Raw genomic sequence first — 24,716 nt, 5'->3', positions numbered from 1 at the left:
TCCTGCCTTTTGTCACACCTGCTCAACACCCAACAGTCAAATCTTAAAATCTAGGTGTAATGTTAATAGATGCTTTACACGTTTTGAAATTAGACCCCAAATAACTACACCTAAGATGTTAAGCAATCACAGTGATGCTTAGAACTTGAGTACAACACATAAAAAAGCTTGGAAAATTCAGCAGGTCAGGCAGCATCTGTGGAGGGAAACAAGCAGTCAATGTTTCAGGACTGGAAAGGAAGGGGGCAGAAGCCAGAATGAGACTGTGAGGGGAGAGGAGGGAGTACAAGCTGACAGGTGATAGGTGTGACCAGGTGAGGGGAAGGTGAGTGAAGTAAGAGGCTCAAGTTGGATAGGTGGAAGAGGTAAAGAGTTGAAGGGAAAAAAATGAATCCTTGTCTCTGCCCATCTTTGTCGAGAATTTTCCTCTGAAATTCATTCCACTGACTTTTCAGGAATGGATTTCAGAGACAGGGTACGTTCATTCGAACTGTTTACATAGTCATAGACACTACTACACAGAAGCAGGCCCTTTGGCCAATCTAGTCCATGCTGAACTGCTAATCCACTTAGTCCCAACCAACTGCACCCGGACTATAGTCCTCCATATCCCTCCCATCCATGTTCCTATCCAAATTTCTCTTAAATGTTGAAATCAAACCCACGTCCACCACTTCCGCTGACAGCTCGTTCCACACTCCGGCCACCCTCTGAGTAAAGAGGCTCCTTCTCATGATCCCCTTAAGCATTTTGCCTTTCATCCTTAACACATGACCTCTTGTTGTAGTCTCACCAAACCTCAGTGGAAAAAGCTTGCTTGAATTTACTCCATCTATACCCTTCATAACTTTGTATATCTCAATCAAATCTCCCCTCCATTCTCTGCACTCAGGGGCAGGGATTCCCAGACATTTTATGCCACGGACCAATACTATTAAGCGAGCGGTCTGTGGACCCAGGTTGGGAAGCCCTGCTCTGTGTATTATTGTGTGTTTGGTGCTATTGCATAAGTTTGACTCCCCGTATAAGGGTATTTTACACAGAGTGAAAGGGTTAAAAGGGCCTGACCTTGTTTTAGATGTGCTTGATGTTCCTAGTTGGTAAATATCAATGAGTTATTGGATGAACATGGAGCATCTGTAGAGCACAGGAACAGGCCCTTCGGCCCACACTGCCTGTACTGATCATGGTGCCAAACTAAACTAAACCTATTTGACTGCACATGTTCTGTATCCCTTCATTCCCATCTGTCCATGTCTGTTCAAACTGCATGATCATATCTAATTCCACCCCTTCCCCCGGCAGCCCACTCCAGGCATTCAGTATTTTATTTTATGTGTGGACTGGTCCTTTGAACCACACCACCAAGCTCCCCACCAGTTTAACCCTAGGCTAGCCAAAGTACAAAGTTCAAAGTAAAGTTTATTGTCAAAGTCACCATAAACAACCCTGAGATTCATTTTCCTGTGGGCATACCCAGCAAATCTATAGAATAGTAACTATACCGGGATCAATGAAAGATCAGCCAGAGTGCAGAAGACAACAAACTGTGCAAGTGCAAATATAACTAAACAGCAGCAAATAAGGAGAACATGAGATAAAGAGTCTTTAAGGTGAGATCATTGGTTGTGGGAACATTTCAATGATGGGGCAAGTGAGTTTGAGTGAAGTTATCTCCCTTTTTTTCAAGAGCCTGATAGTTGAGGGGTGATAACTGTTCCTGAGTGTGAGTCCTGAGGCTCTTGTACCTTCTCCCTGATGGCAGCAGCGAGAAGAGAGCATGTCCTGGGTGGGTGGGTGGGGTGGGGTGGGGGATCTTTGATGATGGAAGCTGCTTTCCTACGACAGCATTTCATCTAGATGTGCTCAACGGTTGGGAAGGCTTTACTCGTGATGTATTGGGCAGAGCCTTTTACAGGATTTTCTGTTTAAAGGCATTGGTGTTTCCATACCAGGCTGTGATGCTGCCAGTGAATATACTCTCCACTACACATCTATAGAATTTGTCAATGTCTTAGATGTCTTGCTGAATTGCTGCAGACTCCCAAGGAAGTAGAAGTGTTGTGCTTTCTTTGCAGTTGCACTTATGTACTGGGTCCAGTTCAGGTTTTCTGAAATCGTAACACCCAGGAATTTAAAGTTGCTAACTCTCTCCACCTCTAATCCTCCAATGAGGACTGGCTCATGGACCTTTGGACCTTTGGTTCCCCTCTCCTGAAGTCTACAATCAGTTCCTCGGTCTTGCTCACATTGAGTGAGCAGTTGTTGTTAAGACATCCCTCCACCAAATTTTCAATCTCCCTCCTATAAGCTGATTCATCACCACCTTTGATTCTTCTGCACAACAACAGTGTCATCAGCAAACTTGAGTATCACGTTGGAGCTGTGTTTAGCCGGACAGTCATGGGACAATTTATAATGACCAATTAAAATACCAACTGGATTGTTTTTGGGTGTGGGAGGAAACTGGAATACCTGGAGAAAACCCCCAAGGAAACTGAAATTCTCTGTGTGAAATAAAAACTTTACCTCATAAACTTTCCCCCTTTCATTTTATAGGCTAGTCCTCAATTATTTAACATTTCTACTCTGGAAAAAAACTGACTGCCTACCCTATCTATGTCTTTCATAATATATCAATTCTATCAGTTCTCTAACCTTCTATCAGTTCTCCCCTCAGCTACTAACACTCCACAGAAAACAGTCCTAGTCTGTCCAATACTTCCTTATAGCTAAACTGTCCTAATCCAGGCAGTAGCCTAGTGCGATCTTTCTCCAAAGTTTTCACATCCTTCCTGTAATGTGGTGGCTAGACTGAATATAAAACTGGTCTAACCAAAGTTTTATACAGAGATTTTATGCAAAGATTTCTTTATTGAACCTGTAACATTTTATTGGCTCAAGTATTCTGATTGTTCTTAGCTAACTTGTGGTTAAAATATGGTAAATATATTTTACTGTTTGGAACATAAACATGTAAATACAATGCAGGAACTGAACATTGTGAAAATCTGTAACACAATGTGATACTGGTTAGTGTAGTATTGTCTTGGCTTACTTGGAGCAAAGTACTGCTTTAAGCAGTGCCCGATCAGAGAGATCGGAAGCTTGAGAAGACGCAGTTTACTCCGGTTCACTGATTTAGAAAAGCCAGCGACTTGTGGCAGTTTTGGAGATTGAAGCAACGCCCAATTAGCGTTTGGGATTCTTCGACAAGAAAAAATTAAGTTAAGATAGGGGCAAGCAGAGCGGTCATCAATGGAGGGGTCAGAGTTAGAGTGGAGATTTTGAGGCTTCAGCAAGGAGATGCTTAGCCAGCAAAGACAAAAAAAAAGTGCTCTAGGCAGAGTTATTTTTCTCCCCCATAGTTTATAGTTTTACCTCTTTTATAGTTGCTCATTTAGAACAGTAGAGGTGCCAGGCAGGATAGTGGAATGCTCTGCTTGTAGGATGTGGGAAGGCAGGGAGACCTTCATTGTTTCTGATGACTACAACTGCAGGAAGTGCATCCAGCTGCAGCTTCTAACAATCCGCATTAAGGATTTGGAGCTGGAACTGGATAACTCCAGATCATTTGGGAGGCCGAAGAGTTGATAGATAGGACATATAGAGAGGTCGTTACACCCAAGATGCAGGACACAGCAAACTGGGTGACAGTCAGGAAGGAGAAAGGGGTAAAACAGCCAGTGCAGAATACCCCTGTGGCCATCCCCCTCAACAATAGATACATCACTTTGGATACTGTTGGGGTGACCTAGCAGAGGAAAGTCACAGCAGTCAGGTCTCTGCACTGTCTGTCTCTTTGACTCAGAAGGGAAGAAGAGGGGTGAGAAAAGGCAAGCTATGATGATAGGGGATTCATTAGAAAGGGGATTGGATGGGAGGTTCTGTGGACGAGAATGAAATTCCCAGATATTTGTTGCCTTCTGGGTACCAGGATCTGGGATTGGGGTCAGGTCCTCAGCATTCTGAGGTGGGAGGGTGAACAGCCAGAGGTTGTGGTCCATGAGGTAATGGATAGGTCGAGTGATGAGGTTCAGCAAAGGGAGTTTAGGGAGATACGGTTGAAGTCAGAAGTTTACATACACCTTGGCCAAATACATTTAAACTCAATTTTTCACAATTCCTGACATTTAATCCTAGAAAACATTCCCTGTCTTAGGTCGGTTAGGATCACTATTTTAAGAATGTGAAATGTCAGAAAATTTGTGGGCAGAACTGAAAAAGCGTGTGCAAGCAAGGAGGCCTACAGACCTGACTCAGTTACACCAGTTCTGTCTGGAGGAATGGAACAAAATTTCAGCAACTTACTGTGAGAAGCTTGTGGAAGGCTACCCAAAACATTTGACCCAAGTTGAACAATTTAAAGGCAATGCTACCAAATACTAACAAAGTGTATGTAAACTTCTGACCCACTGGGAAAGTGATGAAAGAAATAAAAGCTGAAATAAATCATTCTCTCTACTATTATTCTGACATTTCATATTCTTAAAATAAAGTAGTGATCCTGACTGACCTAAGACAGGGAATGTTTTCTAGGATTAAATGTCAGGAATTGTGAAAAACGGAATTTAAATGTGTTTGGCTAAGGTGTATGTAAACTTCTGACTTCAACTGTAGGTGCTAAGTTAAAGGGCAGGACTTCCAGGGATGTGATCTCAGGATTGCTACTACCTATGCCAAGTGCTAGTGAGGCCAGAAATAGGAAGATTATGCAGTTTAACACATGGTTAAGGAATTGGTGTAGGAGGGAGGACGATAGATTTGTTGGATCATTGGGCTCTCTTCCGGGGAAGTTGGGCCTTTTACAGAAGGGATGGTTTGCATCCGAAATAGAAGGGCATTAATATTCTAGCAGGAAGGTTTGCTAGTGCTGCACGGTGGTGCTTGCAGGGAGACGGGAACCAGAGTAATAGAACAGCTCTTGGGGGTAATGGGGAGGCTGTGGAGACAGAGGTTGTTACGACCTCAGACAAAGTCAGGAATCAAAACGTTGAGCATGGTTCAACTAGTGTCCTGAGCTGCATATATTTCAATGCAAGAAGTATCCTAGGAAAGGCAGATGAGCTCAGGGCATGGATCAACACCTGGAATTATGATACTGTAGCTGTTAGTGAGACTTGGTTGCAGGAGGGCCAGGACTGGCAGCTTAATACTCTGGGGTTCCGTTTGTGTAAGAGGATACTTTGCATCAATGCCTTTAGTTTCAATGTATGTATGCAAAAAAAAAACCAGGGCTAGTCCGTGATTCTAAATTGGAGAAAGGCCAATTTTGACGGTATCAGAAAGGATCTGGCAAATATGGATTAGGACAGACTGTTCCTGGCAAAGGTACACTTTACAACTGAGAGGCCTTCAAAAGTGAAATTTCGAGAATATGAAGTCTGTATGCGCCTGTCAGAATAAAAGGTAAAGATAACAGGTATTAATATATCTCTTAAAGATATCAAGAGATATTGAGGCCCTGTTTAAGAAAAAAAGGTGTATTGCAGATACAGGTATTAGGAACAAATGAGGTGCTTATGGAGTACAAGAATTGCAAGAGAATACTCAGGAAAGAAATCAGGAAGGCTAAAGGAAGCATGAAGTTGCCCTAGCAGACAAGGTGAAGGAGAATCCCAAGGGATTCTACAGATATGTTAAGAGCAAAAGGATTGCAAGGAACAAAATTGGTCCTCTGGTAGATCAGAATGTTAGTCCATGCTTGGAGCCAAAGGAGTTGGGGAGATGTTTTACATTTGTATTTACTTGGGAGGCAGACACAGAGTCTATAGAAGCAAGGCAAAATGGCGTCAACTTCACAGACTCTATACAGGTTATAGAGGAGAGGTGTTTGCTGTCTTGAGGCAAATTAGGGTAGATAAACTCCCAGGGCCTGACAAGGTGTTCCCTTGGACCCTGTGGGAGTTGCGCAGAAATTGCTGAGGCCCTGGCAGAGTTACTTAAATCATCTTTAGTGACAGGGGAGGTACCAGAGGATTGGAGGACAGTCAATGTTGTTCCACTGTTTGAAAAAGGCTCTCAGAATAAACCAGGAAATTATAGGCTGGTGAGTCTGACATCAGCAGGAGGGAAGTTATTGGAAAATGTTCTGAGGGACTGGAGAGATGGGTATTTAGATAGACCTGGACTGATTAAGGATAATCAGGATAGCTCTGTGCGCGGTAGGTCATGTCTAAACAATCTTATAGAGTTTACCAGGAAAGCTGATGAAGGCAAGGCAGTGGATGTGGCTATGTGGACTTCAGCAAAGTATTTGGCTAGATCCTGCATTGGAGGTTGATCAAACAGATTCAGTCACTTGCCATTGAAGGTGAGGTAGTAAATTGGATTAGACATTGGCTTTGTGGTAGTAGATGGTTGCCTCTCTGACTGGAGGCCCGCAACTAGTGGAGGTCCGCACGGACTGGTGCTGGGTCCGTTGTTGTTTGTCACCTATATCAGTGACCCAGATGACAATATAGTTATCTGAATCAGCAACTGTCTGGATGACACCAAGTGAACAGAGAGGAAGCCTATCAAAGGTTGTGGTAGGATCCAGATCAGCTAGAAAAATGGGCTGAGAAATGGCAGATGGAAATTAATGCAGACAAATTCAAGATGTTGCTTTTTGGTAGGGCCAACCAGGGTAGGTCTTACACGGTGAACAGTAGGGCGCTGAGGAGTGTGGTAGAACAAAGGGATCTGGGAATACAGGTCCATAATTCATTGAAAGTGACAACACCGGTTGATAAGGTCATAAAGAAAGCTTTTGCTACACTGTCATTCATAAATCAATGTATTGAGTACAGAAGACGAGACATCATGTTGAAGTTGTATAGGACGTTGATGAGGCCTGATTTGGAGTATTGTGTGCAGTTTTGGTCACCTACCTACAGGAAATATGTAAATAAAGTTGAAAGAGTACAGAAAAAGATTATCTTTGCTGAGTTACATGGGAAGATTAAATATTAGGACTTTACTCCTTGGAATGTAGAAGATTTGAAAGACATATACAAAATTATGAGGGGTATAGGTAGAGTAAATGTAAGCAGGCTTTTTCCTCTCAGGTTGGGTGATAGACTACTACTAGAGGTCATGGGTTAAGGGTGAAAGATGGGTTTAAGAGGAACATGAGCAGAAACTTCTTCATTCAGAGGGTTGTTTGAGTGTGGGCACACTGCCAGTGCCAGGTGCTGCATGCAAGCTTGATTTCAATGTTTAAGTGAAGTTTGGATAGAGACATGAAGGGTAGGGATACGGAGGGCTCTGGTCCTAGTGCAGGTCAATGGGAGTGGGCATTTTAAATGGCTTGACACTGATTAGATGGGCCAAAGGGCCTGTTTCTGTGCTGTACTTTTCTATGACTCTAGTAGAAAGTAACCTGTTGGGAACTTCAGAATTTTAAAGTTGTAAACTTGCCACCTTCTAAGTGTAATTTGTGCTGATATCCAACACAGATCTTCTCATTCTCGCTATTCAAAATAATTGCTCACAGGTATAAGCACCAGGTTCAAGGACAGCTACTTCCCTTCAGCCATTTGGTTCTCGAACCAAATGGAACGTTCAAGTTCAAGTTTAATTGTCGTTCAACCAAACATGAATACCCATGAATATAGATAAACAAAACAGTGATACTCCAGGGTCAAGGTGCAAAACACAGTACCAGCAGTCATACACAGCACAAGTAAAATACAGTCCAAGTCCCTGAGCCCATGGATGTTGCAGTAGTCCTCACACACAATACATCTTACATCTTGTGTATTGTCCTCACACACAATACATCTTACATCTTGTGTACTGTCCTCACACACAATACATCTTACATCTTGTGTATTGTCCTCACACACAATACATCTTACATCTTGTGTATTGTCCTCACACACAATACATCTTACATCTTGTGTATTGTCCTCACACACAATACATCTTACATCTTGTGTACTGTCCTCACACACAATACATCTTACATCTTGTGTACTGTCCTCACACACAATACATCTTACATCTTGTGTACTGTCCTCACACACAATACATCTTACATCTTGTGTATTGTCCTCACACACAATACATCTTACATCTTGTGTATTGTCCTCACACACAATACATCTTACATCTTGTGTACTGTCCTCACACACAATACATCTTACATTTTGTGTATTGTCCTCACACACAACACATCTTACATCTTGTGTATTGTCCTCACACACAATACATCTTACATCTTGTGTACTGTCCTCACACACAATACATCTTACATCTTGTGTATTGTCCTCACACACAATACATCTTACATCTTGTGTATTGTCCTCACACACAATACATCTTACATCTTGTGTACTGTCCTCACACACAATACATCTTACATCTTGTGTATTGTCCTCACACACAATACATCTTACATCTTGTGTATTGTCCTCACACACAATACATCTTACATCTTGTGTATTGTCCTCACACACAATACATCTTACATCTTGTGTATTGTCCTCACACACAATACATCTTACATCTTGTGTACTGTCCTCACACACAATACATCTTACATCTTGTGTATTGTCCTCATACACAATACATCTTACATCTTGTGTATTGTCCTCATACACAATACCCCTGTGGCCGTTCCCATCAACAATAAGTATACTGTTTTGGATACTGTTGGTGGGGATGACCTACCAGGGACAAGTTGCAGTGGTCCTGTCTCTGGCACTGAGGTTGGACCCTCAACTAGGAAGGGGAGGAGGGAAGAGAAGAGAGCGGTAGTGATAGGGGATTCTATAGTCGGGGGGGGGGGGGGGGCGGATAGGAGATTTTGTGGGGAAGATCGGGAGTCTCGGATGGTATGTTGCCTCCCTGGTGCTGGGGTCCGAGACATCTCAGATCGGGTGCAGGTTATTCTTGAGAGGGAGGGCAAGAACCCAGATGTTGTGGTCCATGTAGGGACCAATGACGTGGGTAGGATGAGTGAGGGGGTCCTGCGTAGTGAGTTCAGGGAGTTAGGTGCAAAGCTGAAGGGCAGGACCTCCAGGGTAACAATCTCAGGATTGCTACCTGTGCCACGTGCGAGTGAGGCAAGGAACAGAAGGATTATACAGATTAATACGTGGCTGAGAGGATGGTGCAGGAGGGAGGGCTTCAGGTTTTTAGATAATTGGGCTTTGTTCCAGGGAAGGTGGGATCTGTTCCAATGGGACGGTTTACACCTGAACTAGAGCAGTACTAATGTTCTTGCAGGAAAGTTCGCTAGTGCTTCTTGGGGAGGGGGTTTAAGCTAAATTTGCAGGGGGCAGGGATCCAGAATGCGAGAGAGGATAGCGAGATGATGAATAAAGAACAAGTGGGGACTACACGGTTCTGGAATATTAAGTGTGTAGTAGAGAAAGGTGAGGCGGAACAAGTGATAAGGAGGACACATGTACAGAGAGATGGTCTGACGGAATATGGAGTTAAATGTGCAGAAAGAATAAGTAAATTTAGGAAGGACAACAAAATTCAAGGGGCGTATAGCCCGATGGGAGTTCGGGAGCTGGGTTAAGCTCAATACGCAGCGATTTACACAGAGAGAGGAGAAATGGGCTAAAAATTCTATATCTGAATGCACGAAGTGTCAGAAATAAGGCGGATGAGCTTGAAGCCCAGGTGCGAATGGGTAACTATGATGTTGTTGGGATAACGGAGACATGGCTGCAGGGAGATCAGACCTGGGTAATGAATGTACAAGGGTATATGTGCTATCGTAGGGACAGAAATGTGGGCAGAGGGGGTGGGGTGGCCCTGTTGGTGAGGAAGGAGATTCAGTCCTTTGCAAGAGGGGACATAGGATCAGGAGAGGTAGAGTCTGTGTGGATAGAACTGAGGAACAGTAAGGGCAAAAAGACCCTAATGGGTGTTGTCTACAGGCCACCAAACAGTAGCATGGATATTGGGTGCAAGTTGGATAGGGAGTTAACATTGGCATGTGGCAAAGGTAATGACGCAGTAGTTATGGGGGATTTCAACATGCAGGTGAACTGGGAGAATCAGATTGGTGCTGGGCCCCAGGATAGAGAGTTTGTAGAGTGCCTACGGGATGCATTCTTGGAACAACTTGTACGAGAGCCGACCAGGGACAATGCTATTCTGGATTTAGTGTTATGTAATGAACAGGATTTGATAAGCGATCTTGAAGTAAAGTAGCCATTAGGAGGTAGTGACCATAATATGATAAGTTTTTATCTGCAATTTGAGAAGGATAAGGGCAGATCGGAGGTGTCAGTGTTGCAGTTGAACAGGGGAGACTATGGAGCCATGAGGAAGGAGCTGGCCAAAGTTAACTGGACGGATATTCTAGCAGAAAAGACAGTGGAACAGCAATGGCAGGTATTCTTAGGAATAATGCACAAGGTGCAAAATCAGTTCATCCCCCAGAGAAGGAAGGATTTAAAGAAGGGGAAAGGGGCCACAGTGGTTGACAAAGGAAATCAGAGATTGCATAGCATTAAAAAAAAAGGAAGTATGACAGAGCTAAGGTCAGTGGGAGGACAGATGATTGGGAAATTTTTAAGGAACAACAGAACTTAACTAAAAAGGCAATACGGGGAGAAAAAATGAGGTACGAACGCGCTAACCAGGAATATAAAGGAGGATAGCAAAAGCTTTTTTAGGTATGTGAAGAGAAAGAAGATAGTTAAGAACAATGTTGGGCCCTTGAAGAATGAATTGGGTGAAATTGTTATGGGAAACAGAGAAATGGCAGAAGAATTTAATAAGTACTTTAGATCTGTCTTCACTAGGGAAGAGACAAGCAATCTCCCAGATGTATGGATGGGCCAAAGACAAAGGGTAACAGAGGAAATGAAAGAGATTGACATTAGGAAGGAAACGGTGATGAGAAGACTGATGGGACTGAAGGCTGACAAATCCCCAGGTCCAGATGGTCTGCATCCTAGGGTACTAAAGGAGGTGGCCCTGGAAATCGCGGATGCATTGGTAATCATTTTCCAATGTTCCTTAGATTCAGGATCAGTTCCTCAGGATTGGAGAATGGCTAATGTTATCCCACTTTTTAAGAAAGGAGGGAGGGAGAAAACAGAGAACTATTGTCCTGTCAGCCTAACATCAGTAGTGGGGAAGATGCTAGAGTCCATTATTAAAGATTGAATAGTGGCATATCTAGATAGCAGCGATAGGATTGGGCCGAGCCAGCATGGATTTACCAAGGGCAAATCATGCTTGACTAATCTATTGGAGTTTTTCGAGGATGCAACCGGGAAGTTAGACAAGGGAGATCCAGTGGATGTAGTGTACCTCGATTTTCAGAAGGCATTTGATAAGGTCCCACAAAGGAGATTGGTGGGTAAAATCAGAGCTCGTGGCATTGGGAGGAAGATATTGACATGGATAGAAAACTGGTTGGCAGATAGAAAGCAAAGGGTAACGGTGAATGGGTGTTTCTCGGAATGGCAGGTGGTGACTAGTGGGGTGCCACAGGGCTCGGTTTATGATTTACATCAATGATTTAGATGAAGGCATTGAGAATAACATCAACAAATTTGCTGATGATACTAAGCTGGGTGGCAGTGTGACATGTGATGAGGATGTTAGGAGAATTCAGGGTGACTTGGATAGGCTGAGTGAGTGGGCAGATACTTGGCAGATGATGTTTAATGTGAATAAGTGTGAGGTTATCCACTTTGGGAGTAAGAACAGGAAGGCAGATTATTATCTGAACGGTATAGAGTTAGGTAAGGGAGAAATACAAAGGAATCTAAGAGTCCTTGTTCATCAGTCACTGAAGGTGAATGAGCAAGTGCAGCAGGCAGTGAAGAAGGCTAATGGAATGTTGGCCTTTATTACAAAGGGAATTGAGTATAAGAGCAAGGAAATCCTTTTGCATTTGTACAGGGCCCTGGTGAGACCACACCTGGAGTATTGTGTACAGTTTTGGTCTCCAGGGTTAAGGAAGAACATCCTGGCTATAGAGGAAGTGCAGCGTAGATTCACGAGGTTAATTCCTGGGATGTCCGGACTGTCTTATGCAGAGAGGTTAGAGAGATTGGGCTTGTACACGCTGGAATTAAGGAGATTGAGAGGGGATCTGATTGCAACATATAAGATTATTAAAGGATTGGACAAGATAGAGGCAGGAAATACGTTCCAGATGCTGGGAGAGTCCAGTACCAGAGGGCATGGTTTGAGAAAAAGGGGTAGGTCATTTAGGACAGAGTTAAGGAAAAACTTCTTCTCCCAGAGAGTTGTGGGGGTCTGGAATGCACTGCCTCGGAAGGCAGTGGAGGCCAATTCTCTGGATGCTTTCAAGAAGGAACTAGATAGGTATCTTATGGATAGGGGAATCATGGGATATGGGGAGAAGGCAGGAACCGGGTATTGATAGTAGATGATCAGCCATGATCTCAGAATGGCGGTGCAGGCTCGAAGGGCCGAATGGTCTACTTCTGCGCCTATTGTCTATGATCTTGTCTTCTGATGAGCGAACACTGGAGGGCAGCACCACACTGGAAAAGCCTAATCGCTACCATTTAGCACACTGTGTTTACTTTGATAACTTTGCAATAAAGTTGTGTCTTTTTTTCTTGTTCTAATTGCGTTTCCTTGTAAAAAATTTATATTATTTATGGATTTTTGTGAATGTTGTGTATCCAATGTACTGTGCCTGTGATTGCACTTTTTAAATCATGGACTTGTGCAGATGACACTAAACTTGAGTTTGATTTTGTTAAATCTGAAAATGTAATACTGTGATTTTGAAATGCTGAGAAATGCATTCATCTTCTCCAACAGCTGGCCAGTCAGAATCAGATTAATTATCACTGGGTTATTTGACCTGAAATTGGTTGATTTGTGGCAGCAGTGTAGTGCAAAGACAGAAAATGACTATAAAGTGCAAAATAGTGTAAAATAAAGCAATAGTGAAGTAGTGTTCTTGGGTTTGTGGACTGTTCAGAAATCTGGTGACCGAGGGGAAGAAGCTGTTCCTAGATTGTTGAGTGTGAGAATTCAGGCTCCCGTACCTCCTCCCTGTTGGTAGTAATGAGAAGAGGGCATGTCCCAGACAGCGAGGATTTCTAGGGGTAGATGCTGCTTTCTCGAGGCACGGTGAAGATGTCCATACAGTGGGGAGGTTGTGCCTGTGATGGAGCTATCTGAGTCTACAACCTTGGTAGCTCCGGGCATTGCTGTGCACTGGACCCTCCATACCAGGCAGTGATGCAGAATTATTGTTATTTATAGGTGCAATGTTTCAACTTAATAATTTGTTTTTTTCTCCCCCTTTTATTGTACAAGGATAAAGGGGATATTTTTGAGTCTGTTCAACTCAAGCCCCCAAGATCTCATAATATATGAAGATTAAAGATTGTTTCAGAAACGGCAGTGGCGTGTGGAAGCATACGTCAAGCACAAATGACGTGGATGACAAGACTTCTTAAACATTACTGTCGCTGGAACACCTCTCAAAAGAACCATTTGCAGACAGATCCTGTTTGATTGCCTTATTGTGCTAGATGGAAGGGGGTCTTGGACCAGAGTTGCCAACATGGTCAATGCCTCTGGTTGCCAAACTGACAACATATATCTCAGGAAGAGCTTACAATCATTCTTAGTAATTGTTAATTGGATATTTGTGTTTACCTTTTCATTGTGATTTCTGTAATTTTCAAGGTTATTCTGTTTTATGCTCCTTTTGCAGTTAACTGCAATATTCCACATTGAAAAGAAATTAAAAACTGCAATTATAAATCCTGTTGTTCAAAATTCCCCGTCTTTAATTATATTTATGCAGTGCAGAACAGCAAATGAACTGCGATCTCATTAATATTAATTATATTGTTTACATCACTGAACCAAGTGTATGTTTTTAATATACAGCCCCTTCCTTCCAGAATGAAGATAATGGTTTATTAACGGAGCACTCTGCACTGGAAAGGTGGTACTATGTGTTTTCAAAGCTATTGTTTTGTAGCTCATTTTAAAACTTGGGTGTTTGTTACAAGTTATGACTGGTGTGTGTTTCTGTCTAACCGTGCTCTCCCTGCTTCTCGTTCAGTTACCCTTGCCATTTGAGTGATTTTTTTTCTTTAAGTAAGTTTTTATGCTTTGCAATTCTGCTTTTCCCCCCTGCCCCAATTTCACCACCAAAGGCAAATGAGACCTGTTTACATTTTTAAAACAAATTTGGATCATGTGCCATGAAATTTTAAATTGAAAAGCAAAAAAAAAGACTTGGAGATGCAGGAAGTCTGAAACCAAAACAGAAAACGTTTTGATATGCGGCAGAAACGAGAGGAAAACTGCAGATGCTGGAAATCTGAGCAACACACGCAAGCTGCTGGTGGAACTCAGCAGGCCAGGTAGCATCTGTGGAATGGGTACCGTCGATGTTTCGGGCCGAAGGATGCACAGCAGGTCAGGCGGTTTCTGAGAAGTGAATAAAAGTTAATGGCGTAAGTTGGTGACCTTGATGAAAAGTCATCAAGCTGGAATGTCAATTCTGATGAAAAATCATACTCTCTTTCTCCCTTCATGGATCTACCTGATCCTCTTGAGTATTTTGAATTTTCTGTTTATGTTTCAGAAATGTTAAAAAGCTATTTTGATGGCATCAACACCAAAATATTGTTACTCATTTTCAATTCATAGAACCATAGAAAACCTACAGCACAATACAGGCCCTTTGGTCCACAAAGCTGTGCCAAACATGTCTCTACCTTAGGAATTACCTAGGGTTACCCATAGCCCTCTATTCAATGAAAGAAAAATAATATTAAGAAATGGGCTTATTGAAAAGTTATAGCAGGTGAAATAACTGGCAATGATTCCTTAGAATTCTTATGGAGGAGCACAAAATAATATCCATAAAGTTTTGAGAGAAATCTGAGAGAGAAAAATGAAGCCTCACTGTGGTTGTTAAATTAAATGCTACATTTCACTATGTTTTGATATACATGTGATAAATGTATCTGACTCTGAATATGAAATTTTGGAAGCTAGTGAACTATTTTCATGCTGAGTACTGCTGTAATTGTGATCATGATTAGAAATCTTTAAGTGTCATAACAATACTTCTAACCCCTCCCCCCCAGTTTGGTCAAAGGCCCCTGTGATAAGCATTAACTCTCCTGCAGAACTATCCCAAAGAAGGGTCTCAGCCTGAAACTGTTTATCCATTTCCATAGATGCTACCTGACCTGCTGAGTTCGTCCAACATTTTGTGTGTGTTGCTTTCGATTTCCAGCATCTGCAGAGTTCCTTGTGTTTAGCATTAGATATGTTTCTCTGCTTTGAGCAAAGTATCCACGCAAATTAATGCAAACAGGGAAAAATCATTTTGTGAGACACAGACATCATCCTTTATGTCGTTTAACTGCGGGAGCTGCCCGATGAGTGAACTTGCTAGGGGCTTTCTTTACATAGTCATACCACTAATGGCCACCGGGAGGCAACAATGCGCTTTAAATCCATTTCCTACACCAGACCCTTGAATGTTTCAGTGAATGAAACACCCTGATGTGGCGAGGTCCATGTGGTGGCTGTTTGCCTCCCCACATTAAACAAAAGCACGCACAAGCGTTCTCCATGAAAGGGGAAAAAAAACCCTTGGTACATGAATCCCAACCTTTTTTATGCCATGGACCCCGAGGGGTCCGTGTACCCCAGCTTGGGGACCCCGCCTTGGGAGAACATCATATGTGACTTGAGTGATTGCATTACTACTATTATGAAAAATATATTCCTTTAGAACTGAATGTGGCAAATTATATTTGTTAGATCTGTATTTCAGTAGACCTCTGCTGATGGACTGCATAGCTTTCACAACAGACTATATCTGATGGCATGAATATTGATTTCTTCTCCTGGTGAACAACACCCCCCTCACCACTTCTTCATTTTCCTATTCTGTGATCTTTCATTTCATCTCACCTGCCTATTACTTCCCCCGGGTCCCCTTCTCCTATTGTCCACTCTCCTGTCAGATTCTTTCTTCTTCAGCCTTTGACCTTTCTCACCCACCAGCTAACCTCTTGCCCCTCCCTCTGCCTTTCTATTCTGCATCTTCCCCCTTCCTTCTCAGTCCTGAAGAAGGGTCTTGGCCTGAAACGTCAACTTTACTCTTTTTCATAGATGCTGCCTAACCGGCTGAGTTCCTTCGACATTTTGAGTGCATTGCTTCAGATTTCCAGCATCTGCAGACTTTCTTGTGTTTGTGCGTGACTTTATATGAGTGGCTAGCTCTTAAGGAACTTACTTTATTTATATAGAGATAATTTGACAGACCAAAATATTCCTATTTGCTCATTTTGATAATCTTCAATTCTGACAATATTATCTGTTTACATTATGAATGAAATGGTGGTTTGATATTTTAAAACTGTGAAATAGTTTTGCACAATTTCAATATGGAACGTACAGGTGGGTTACTGATAAAAGAATACTGAGGATTTCTGTATATTTAAGGTACAGTGTTGCAGTGAAGATTAAAATTTTGAAAATGGACTTAATTTTGGGGTGTATCGGTTCTAGACTGTAACGATTCTTGGCCCATCAAGGGGAATGTATTTTTGACATAATGCTGTATAAACCAATGAGTTGTAGAATGAGACAGGAATAAATAATCTGGATGAAATGTTGAGTGTGATTTGGGGAAGCACAGAACTATGGTAACGTTTGTCACAAGCTGGAAGTGAAGAATGAGGTATTGAATGCACGATTCATGTAAGCTTTCTGTCTGACTGGCAGAGAGAGCCCTTCAGTGCCAATATTAATTTACTTAACACACACCCACAAACTTAATTAGACAGGGGAGAGGTTGAGTTGCCACTTAGAGAACAATTTGAAAATCTGACATCCATCACGTCAAGTGTAGTCGTTGTGAGAAATTAGCCTCAGTGGCCACTTTATTAGGTATCGGAGTGGAACCTGGTGTGAGCTTCTGCTGTTGTGGCCCATCCACTTCAAGGTTTGACATGTTATGCATTCAGAGATGCTCTTCTGTACACCACTGTTGTAACATGTGGTTATTTGAGTCACTGTAGCCTTCCTGTCAGCTTGAACCAGCCTGGCCATTCTCCTCTGACCCCTCTCATTAACAAGGCATTTTCGCCCACAGAACTGACACTCTCTGGATGTTTTTTTTTTGTTTTCCTCAACACTCTCTGTAAACTCTAGAGAATGTAGTACTTGAAAATCTCAGATCAGCAGTTTCTGAGATACTCAAACCACCCCATCTGACACCAACAATCAGTTCACAGTTAAGGTTGCTTAGACCACATTTCTTCCCCATTCTGGTGTTAGGTCTGAAGACGACAGAGCCTCTTGACCATGTCTGCATGCTTTTATACACTGAGTTTCTGTCACCTGATTGGCTGATTAGATATTTGCTTTAACGAGCAGGTGTACAGGTGTACCTACTGAATGTATTTACCTTGGCCTTGTGTTTATTTCTAAATAAGTTTACTCATCACTGTACCAATTTATAAACATAAATATGTTGCTTTAAAAATATTTCCTGATAGATTTAAGTGGTAACTTGAAGTTTGATTAATACAGCGTGAAGAGAATTTATTGAAGAAATACAAACATTTTAAAATCAGAAGATTTGTCTGACTTTGACTTCTACAAAATGATATTTTTAATGGTTTATTGGACTGAGGTTGCCTGGAGGCATTTAAGTATTAATGCTATCTTGGAATCTGTGAATTTGAAGTAAGTAGTTAACTAGAACATAGACCATTACAGCACAGTAGAGGCCCTTTAGCCTGCGATGTTGTGTTGACCTTTAACCTACTCTGAGATCAATCTACCCCTTCCCTCCCACAGAACCCTCCTTTTTTCCTTCGTCCATGTGCCTATCTAAGAGTCTCTTGAATGTCCCTCTACCACCACCCCTGACAGGGCATTCCACATACCCACCGCTCTTTGTGTAAAGAATCTCCCTTTGACATCCCCTACCCCTAATTTCTTTCATTCACTGTAAAGTTATGGCCCCTCGTATTAGCCATTTCTGCACTGGGAAAAAGATTATATTGTTGAGTTTCCCTGATTCGTTCTCAGTTGAATCTATTGAATGAATGAATGAAACAGTAGAGCCCGGTCCGTGGTTTAATTCATCTTTGGGGGGTGACGCTGCTTTTGTGGGTGCTACCACCATGACTGAGTTTTCCTTAAATTTAAATGTGTTGTGTTTGTATTTAAATTCTGTATTGGTTATTCCAATATTGGTAGAAACATGACTCTAAAGATATTGTGGAAAATCTACCAACCCCCGAAGGACTGGGTAAGAGCACATCATTCTGATTTATGGGACTATTTGCTGGTTTAGATTGAATCACATCTTTATCTTTCCAATTGCATTAATTTATTACACAAAGGAAAGTATTTTAGCCATCTCTAGATGTCCAGCCCCTGTAGGTATAGCGGTCTGCAAAAATTAAACTTCTTGATATGTTGTGGATTTCAATTTTCCAGAGTTTGTCCAACGTGTATATATTTTGTACTTGTGTCTGAGGTTTGATTTCTTCTAAGTTGTATAATTATCATTAACCAAATAGTGCTGGTCTTTTGTGGCAACTTTCTTAAATAAACATGAGCAATTTTGGGAATCCTTGTGCCTGCTGTATTGTTTTTTTTAAATGAGAAGGTTTTATTAGAATCAAAGTTCAAAGTACATTTATTATCAGAGTACTACATACAACCTTAAGGCTCGTCTCCTTACAGGCAGCTACAAAACAAAGAAACCCGAAAGAACACATTAAACAAAGAAAACCATCAAAGACCCAATGCATGGAGAGAGAAAAAAACAAATCATGCAAAAAAATAGAAGTAAGCAAATAGTTTACTTTTACGAAGAACATGAAGCCACGCCTCGCTGCAGCAGGAACAGGCCACAGCCTGAGTTATCACTTCATCAGATACATGATCAAGCAATTTTTGAAGCTCCTATTTTTAACTCTTTGGCATTTAGAATCATAGATTCATAGAATGGAATTAGGCCCTTCGACCCACCTCGTCCGTGCTAGGCATAGCTGAACTAGTCCCGCATGCTTGCATTTGGCCCACGGCCCTCTAAAGGTTTCCTGTGAGAGTATTTGGTGGAGAGCATTCTAACTGACTGCTTCACTGTCTGGTATGAGGAATCGGGTGTGTGTGTGTGTGTGTGTGTGGGGGGGGGGGGTACTTCTGCATGGATTGAAATAAGCTGCAGGACTTGTAAGCTCAGTCAGTTCCATCAAGGACATTTGCATCTCCAGCATCAGGGCATCTTCAAGCAGTGATGCCTCAAAAAGGCGGAATCCGTCATTAAGGCCCCTATTATTCAGAAAATGCCCTCTTTTCGATGTTACCAGCAGGGAGGAGGTACAGGTACATCAAGAGACACACACAATGATTCAGGAACTTGTCATCTGATTTCTGAACGGACATTGAACCCATGAACACTACCTCACTACTTTCTTTTTCTTTTTGTACGACATTTAAATTAATTTTGAAAAATAATGTATGTGTGTATATATGTATGTGTGGTATATATAAATGTAATGCCCTGGTTCATATTTTTACTGTTATGCTGTACGTATTTCACTTTGGCAATTCTGTAAGAGTACTTTGCTCCGTTTTCAGCCTGTTTGGGTTACCGTTGAAGATAAGTGTGAGGAGGAATGTGTGCAATCTTTGTGGGCCGAAGGGCCTGTATTGTGCTCTATGTTCTTCAATTGGGATGGTTGAATTAAGGGGCGTGTTTCTCTGGTGAGAGATTCTAAGGTCGGGCTTGGGGCTTTGGTTTGGCAGGAGGTGAAGAGAGAAGACACTGGGGAGAACCAGTCGTAGCGTGCGATCCGGACCCGTTTGTTGAGATGGATTGTGAGCGATGTTGGGAAGGTGGTGTGACTGAGGGCCCAGTGCGTGAATGACAGAGAAGTTCCAGATAAGCTCCAACTTGTGCACATTCGACTGTTTAACCAGAATAGTCCTTTTCGTTTTGTTATTCTTTACTAACCCTTTAGTTAAAGTTAAATTTCATAAATATAATTCCTTTAATAGAATGCAGTGAACTGTCTGTTATTTTGTGGCACTGATTTGTAACAAGGTAACAAATTACACAGCATCCACACAAACCGGGCTGTGGGGTGGGATGAGCCGTCTCCATCTCTCGAGTCTGGCGGAACTTAACAGGGTCTTCTCTATATATGTGTGTGTGTATGCATAAGTATATAATATGTGTGTATAATATATGTGTATATAATTTACAGTTTTTATTATGTATGGCAATGTACTGCTGCCACATAACAAATTTCACCACATACCTTGGTGATATCAAACCTGATTCTGATTCTGTCCATGTATCTGTCCAAATATTTTTCAGATGTTGCAATTGTACCCATCTCTACCACTTCCTATGGCGGTTTGTTCATCTACGTACCATCCACTTTGTCAATACAGTTTCTGCTTCCTGGCACTGACACTTGCGGGCTGCCCCCAGCCTATCCTTCGACTGTGTTGGACATTGACGCAAGTGATGCATTTCCCTGTATGTTCTGATGTTTTGAAGTACATGTGACAAAGGAAGCCAATCTTTGTAAACCTTTCCCCTCTCACCTTTAACCCGTGCCATCGTAGTTTTAGGCTCCCCTGCCTGGGGATAAGGACTGTGACCATTCCCATTATCTGTGTGCCACGTGATTTTATAAACATCCTCCTGCCTCCTTCACTCCAGGGAAAAGAGGCCCAGATGAATATCACTGTTCTGTCGCTTTTGGCTGTGAAGTCTGAGATTTGAACAATGCTGGAACAATATTTCTGTTCTATCTGCCGAGAGGCTCGTGTTTGTAAGTCTGTTTTCTCTGACATTTTGAGACTTTTATTTGATCTCACAGCACATGCTGCCTCATCTGCTGGCTGCTATTGTTATTTTTGTCATTTCTGATGTGATGTTGATAAAATTAGCAGCAGAAGACGATGGGAGCCCTTGCTGCTGTTGTCTCTCCAGGGAGTAAGGTTCTGTGTTCCATAGTGCCAGTTACTGGAGGAGATGCTTGGGAATAAATTGAGCTATTTATACTTCTGTCTTGAGTTAATGGAGTTAACAAATTGGAAAGAGTGCAGAAAAGATCGACAAGGCTGCTGCCAGGACTTGAGGGGCCGAGTTACAGGGAGAAGTTGGACAGTCTAGGACCTCATTCCTTGGAGGTTAGAAGACTGAGAGCTGGTCTTGTTGAGTTGTATAAAATCATCCGGGGCTCAGATAGAGTGAATGCACATGGTTCCTCCCCCCCCCGGGATTGGGGAATCAAGAACTTGAGGGCAAATGTTTAAGATGAAAGGGGAGAAATTTCATTTTCATCTCATGTTCTTGATATTTACTGCTTATTTATTTATCATTATTATTTCCTTTTGTATTGTCTTTTGCATTCTGGTTGAACGCTCAAGTCTTTCATTGATCCTGTTATGGTTATTATTCTATAGATTTGTTTAGTATGCCCACAAGAAAACAAATCTCAGGCTTGTATATATTGGCATATATGTACTTTAATAAATTTACTCTGAACTTTAACGGGAAACATTTTTTACACCTGTGTGGAATGAGCTGCTGGAGGAAGTGACTGAGGCAGGTACAATGACAACCTTTTAAATGACACTTGGACAGGTACAGGGATAGGAAAGGTTTAGAAAACTATGGGCTAAATATGGGCAAATGGGACTAGCTGGCATGTAGATCTTGGCCACCATTATTTCCTTGCTATCTAATTCTGTTTACTTTTTTAGGGTGGAATAGGCACTTGGCCCCTCACCACCTAGCAATCCCCCAGTTTAATCATGGGACAATTTACAGATAACTTTCTAACTGGTACGCCTTTGTAAAATGGGAGGGAACGGGAGCACCTGGAGGAAACCCACACGGTCGCGGGGAGAATGTACAAACTCCTTACAGGCAGCAGCGGGAATTGAACCCTGATTGCCTGTATTGTGATGTGTTGTTCTAGCCACTATGCTGTCGTGCCACCACTGTGATTCTGGGAATGTGTTGATTTGTTTCTATTTCAAAAACCATTTTTTGCATCTGTTTTGTGCAGTTTTTTCTATGACTTATGACAGAGAATCATCCAGACTATAACCCCGATTTTCCTGTTTGTAATAACCAACCCATGTACTCTAACGTTCTTCACCTTGGTTAAAGCAATGGATTATTTCATTAATTCAATATATTCTTGTGGTTAGAACAGAAGGTATCGTCATCATTCTAGGAAGGATCATTGAGAACATTTAACAAGGAGGCAGATAAAGTTTAAGATCCCTTAAATATTTCACCTTTCATCCTTAACCCATAACCTCTAGTTGTAGTCCCACACAACCTCAGTAGAAAAGCCTGCTTGCATTTATCCGATCTATACCCCACATAATTTTGTACACCTCTATCAAATCTCCTGTTTCTCCTGCACTCCAGGGAATAAAGTCTTAACCTTTATTCCCCAGTCCTGATGAAGGGTTTCGGCCCGAAACGTTGACAGTTTGCCCTTTTCCATGGCTGAGTTCCTCCAGCATCTGTTTGTGTTGCAAAACCCTAGCCTATTCAACCTTCCACTGTGACTCAGGACCTCCAGTCCTGGCAACATCCCTGCACTCTTTCATTTGTACGCGCGCGTCGCTCCTATAGGCAGGTGACCAAAACTGCGCACGATGCTCTGAATCAGGCCTCACCGGGATCTTGAACAAATTCAACGTGATGTCCTGTCTCCTGTATTCAGTACTTTGATTTATGAAGGCCAACATGCCAGAAACTCTCTTTACAACCCTAACTACCTGTGACACAACTTCCCTTACTTCTCCCACACCCCTGTGTCCTTTTGATGGGAGTTGCTGCCAAAAGCTCTCTGTGAGACACCTGTCTAGCAGAACTTTTTACAATACTCCAAACTCAGCCTTCCCAACGTCTTAAGCACCTTCAATATAACATCCTAACTGCCATACTCAATGCTCTGATTTACGAAGGACAATATGCCAAGGGATGTTCTGTTGAGAAAAGGTGGGTACAGGAACTGAGTGCAGACACAATGCCAGAGGTCAGAGGTTTTTATTCAGTTTATTTTACATTGACGTATTCATTGTCTTGTGCTGTTAAAACCATGTTACGTGTTATAACTATATACAACTTAAAAATTACAATGCGACCTAGTGTAAATACATCACAGACGGTTGTAGAACCTCAAAATGTTAGAATAATCAGTTGGTCATATTTTCATACAGTACCTGCCTTAATTTATAACAATTTATGTAAATAAGTTATTTACAAGATAAAATATTAACCAGAAAACCCAACTATGGTCTAGTTACTTACAGCCCTTAAAAATATCTTAATACTGTCTCTACAAAAGTTACTGTACCCAGGGTGCGTCACCCGTGTGATTGTGACAGGAGATGCAGGGTAGGATTGGATATCGGCTTCACAAAGACGAGGCGGTGGAGTCCAGAATTTCCCGTCCGTTGCAGACAGCTGGGACGTAGTGAGCGCTGGCGGACACTGTAAAGCAACAGTATCGGGGCAGGTTACTCCAACTGTCCTTGAAATGTAGAAAGGAAAACATCCAGGGTAAATCCAGAGTTGGACATTTCTTCCCTGTCCAGTTGCGTTTGGCAGCTCCTGTGTCCGGGGTTCCCAACCTTTTTTTTATACCACTGACCGAGGGGTGTGTGGACCCCGGGTTGGGAACCTCTGACATACGTGGAGGAGCCCAACGTAAGACTAAAAGACCAGATTTCCATAAAACATAGGTGCAAAATTGGCCATTGGCCATCCAGCCTGCTTCTTCATTGTACCATGGATAACTCAGTATCCCCCTCAATCCAGTCTCCCGCAAGAGGACCTCAACCTCCTCATGGGGTTTGGAGTCTAGCGTGCCCAATGACCCGGAGAGCTATGCTGGCTGGAGTCAGGGGCTTGTGCTTTGGCACTTGCTAGGGTCACCCATGCCAAACAGGTCAAAGGGCAGAGGACAGTCTAAGAGTGATTCATGGGTTCTCCAGGTTTGCTGGGTTAGCTCAGGGCTAACAACCCTGACTGGTAAAACAAAACTGTTTCGGAAACAGCAGTGAAGAATCCTTCTACATCAGAGTGCCACGGTATTCCTGAGTCTCCACCCAGGACTTGCATGACTGTCAGTAGTGAAAACCGACAGGACGAAGGCGGCCCTGAACCCTGCTAGCAGCGGAGAACCTTCATTGTTGCCTTTAACGCCAGTGGCCTAACGGGCAGGAAGTAAGTAAGCGATCCCGTTCTCCTATCCTCTCCCTGTAACCTTTGACACCCTAACTAATCAAGAACCTATCAACCTGTGCTTTAAATATACCCAATGTCTTGGCCTCCTCAGGTTTGACTGTCACGTTTCTGCTAACAGAGACACGAGTGACCACAGACTCTGGAATCTGGAGCAACAAGCAATGGACTGGAATAATTCTGCAAGTCAGTTTTGGGCCTCTTATCTAAGAACGGATATGCTGGCATTGCAGAGAGTTCAAAGGAGGTTCATGAGTATTATTCTGGGAATGAAAAGGTTAACGTATGAGTAGTGTTTGATGGTTCTGGGCCTGTATTCACTGTCGTTTAGAAGAATGAGGGAGGATCTCATTGAAACCTACTGACTATTGAAAGGCTTAGATAGTGTGGATGTGGTGAGGATGTTTCATATAGCAGGGAAGTCTAGGGACAGAAGGCACAGTCTCAGTGTAGAGGGATGTCCCTTTAGTACAGGGAT

General features: G+C 42.4%; 2 protein-coding genes across 3 annotated transcripts in view; one reads left to right on the top strand and one right to left on the bottom strand.

Annotated features, from left to right (window-relative positions):
- elapor2b (endosome-lysosome associated apoptosis and autophagy regulator family member 2b) overlaps nucleotides 1–20,542 on the top strand; it is a 165,721-nt gene extending 145,179 nt beyond the window's left edge. The window contains exon 22 of one of the 2 annotated variants that reach the window (XM_059987394.1): nucleotides 20,333–20,542. In XM_059987394.1, coding sequence (XP_059843377.1) covers nucleotides 20,333–20,527 — 195 coding nt within the window. In that variant the 3' untranslated portion in view covers nucleotides 20,528–20,542. Of the gene's footprint in view, nucleotides 1–13,263; nucleotides 18,576–20,332 lie in introns of those variants that run through there. The other variant, XM_059987395.1, reaches the window with a different exon arrangement.
- A 2,866-nt stretch (nucleotides 20,543–23,408) lies between these two features.
- The window catches only part of LOC132403469 (metabotropic glutamate receptor 3-like), a 53,755-nt gene continuing 52,447 nt past the window's right edge, over nucleotides 23,409–24,716 (bottom strand). Inside the window, exon 5 of the mRNA XM_059986872.1 lies at nucleotides 23,409–23,485. Coding sequence (XP_059842855.1) covers nucleotides 23,409–23,485 — 77 coding nt within the window. The remainder of the gene's footprint in view (nucleotides 23,486–24,716) is intronic.

Source organism: Hypanus sabinus, chromosome 13 (genome assembly GCF_030144855.1).
Source record: "Hypanus sabinus isolate sHypSab1 chromosome 13, sHypSab1.hap1, whole genome shotgun sequence".
Classification (NCBI taxonomy): Eukaryota; Metazoa; Chordata; class Chondrichthyes; order Myliobatiformes; family Dasyatidae; genus Hypanus; species Hypanus sabinus.
The sequence above is the reverse complement of the archived record's forward strand: the minus strand, read 5'-3'. Positions and strand labels throughout refer to the sequence as shown.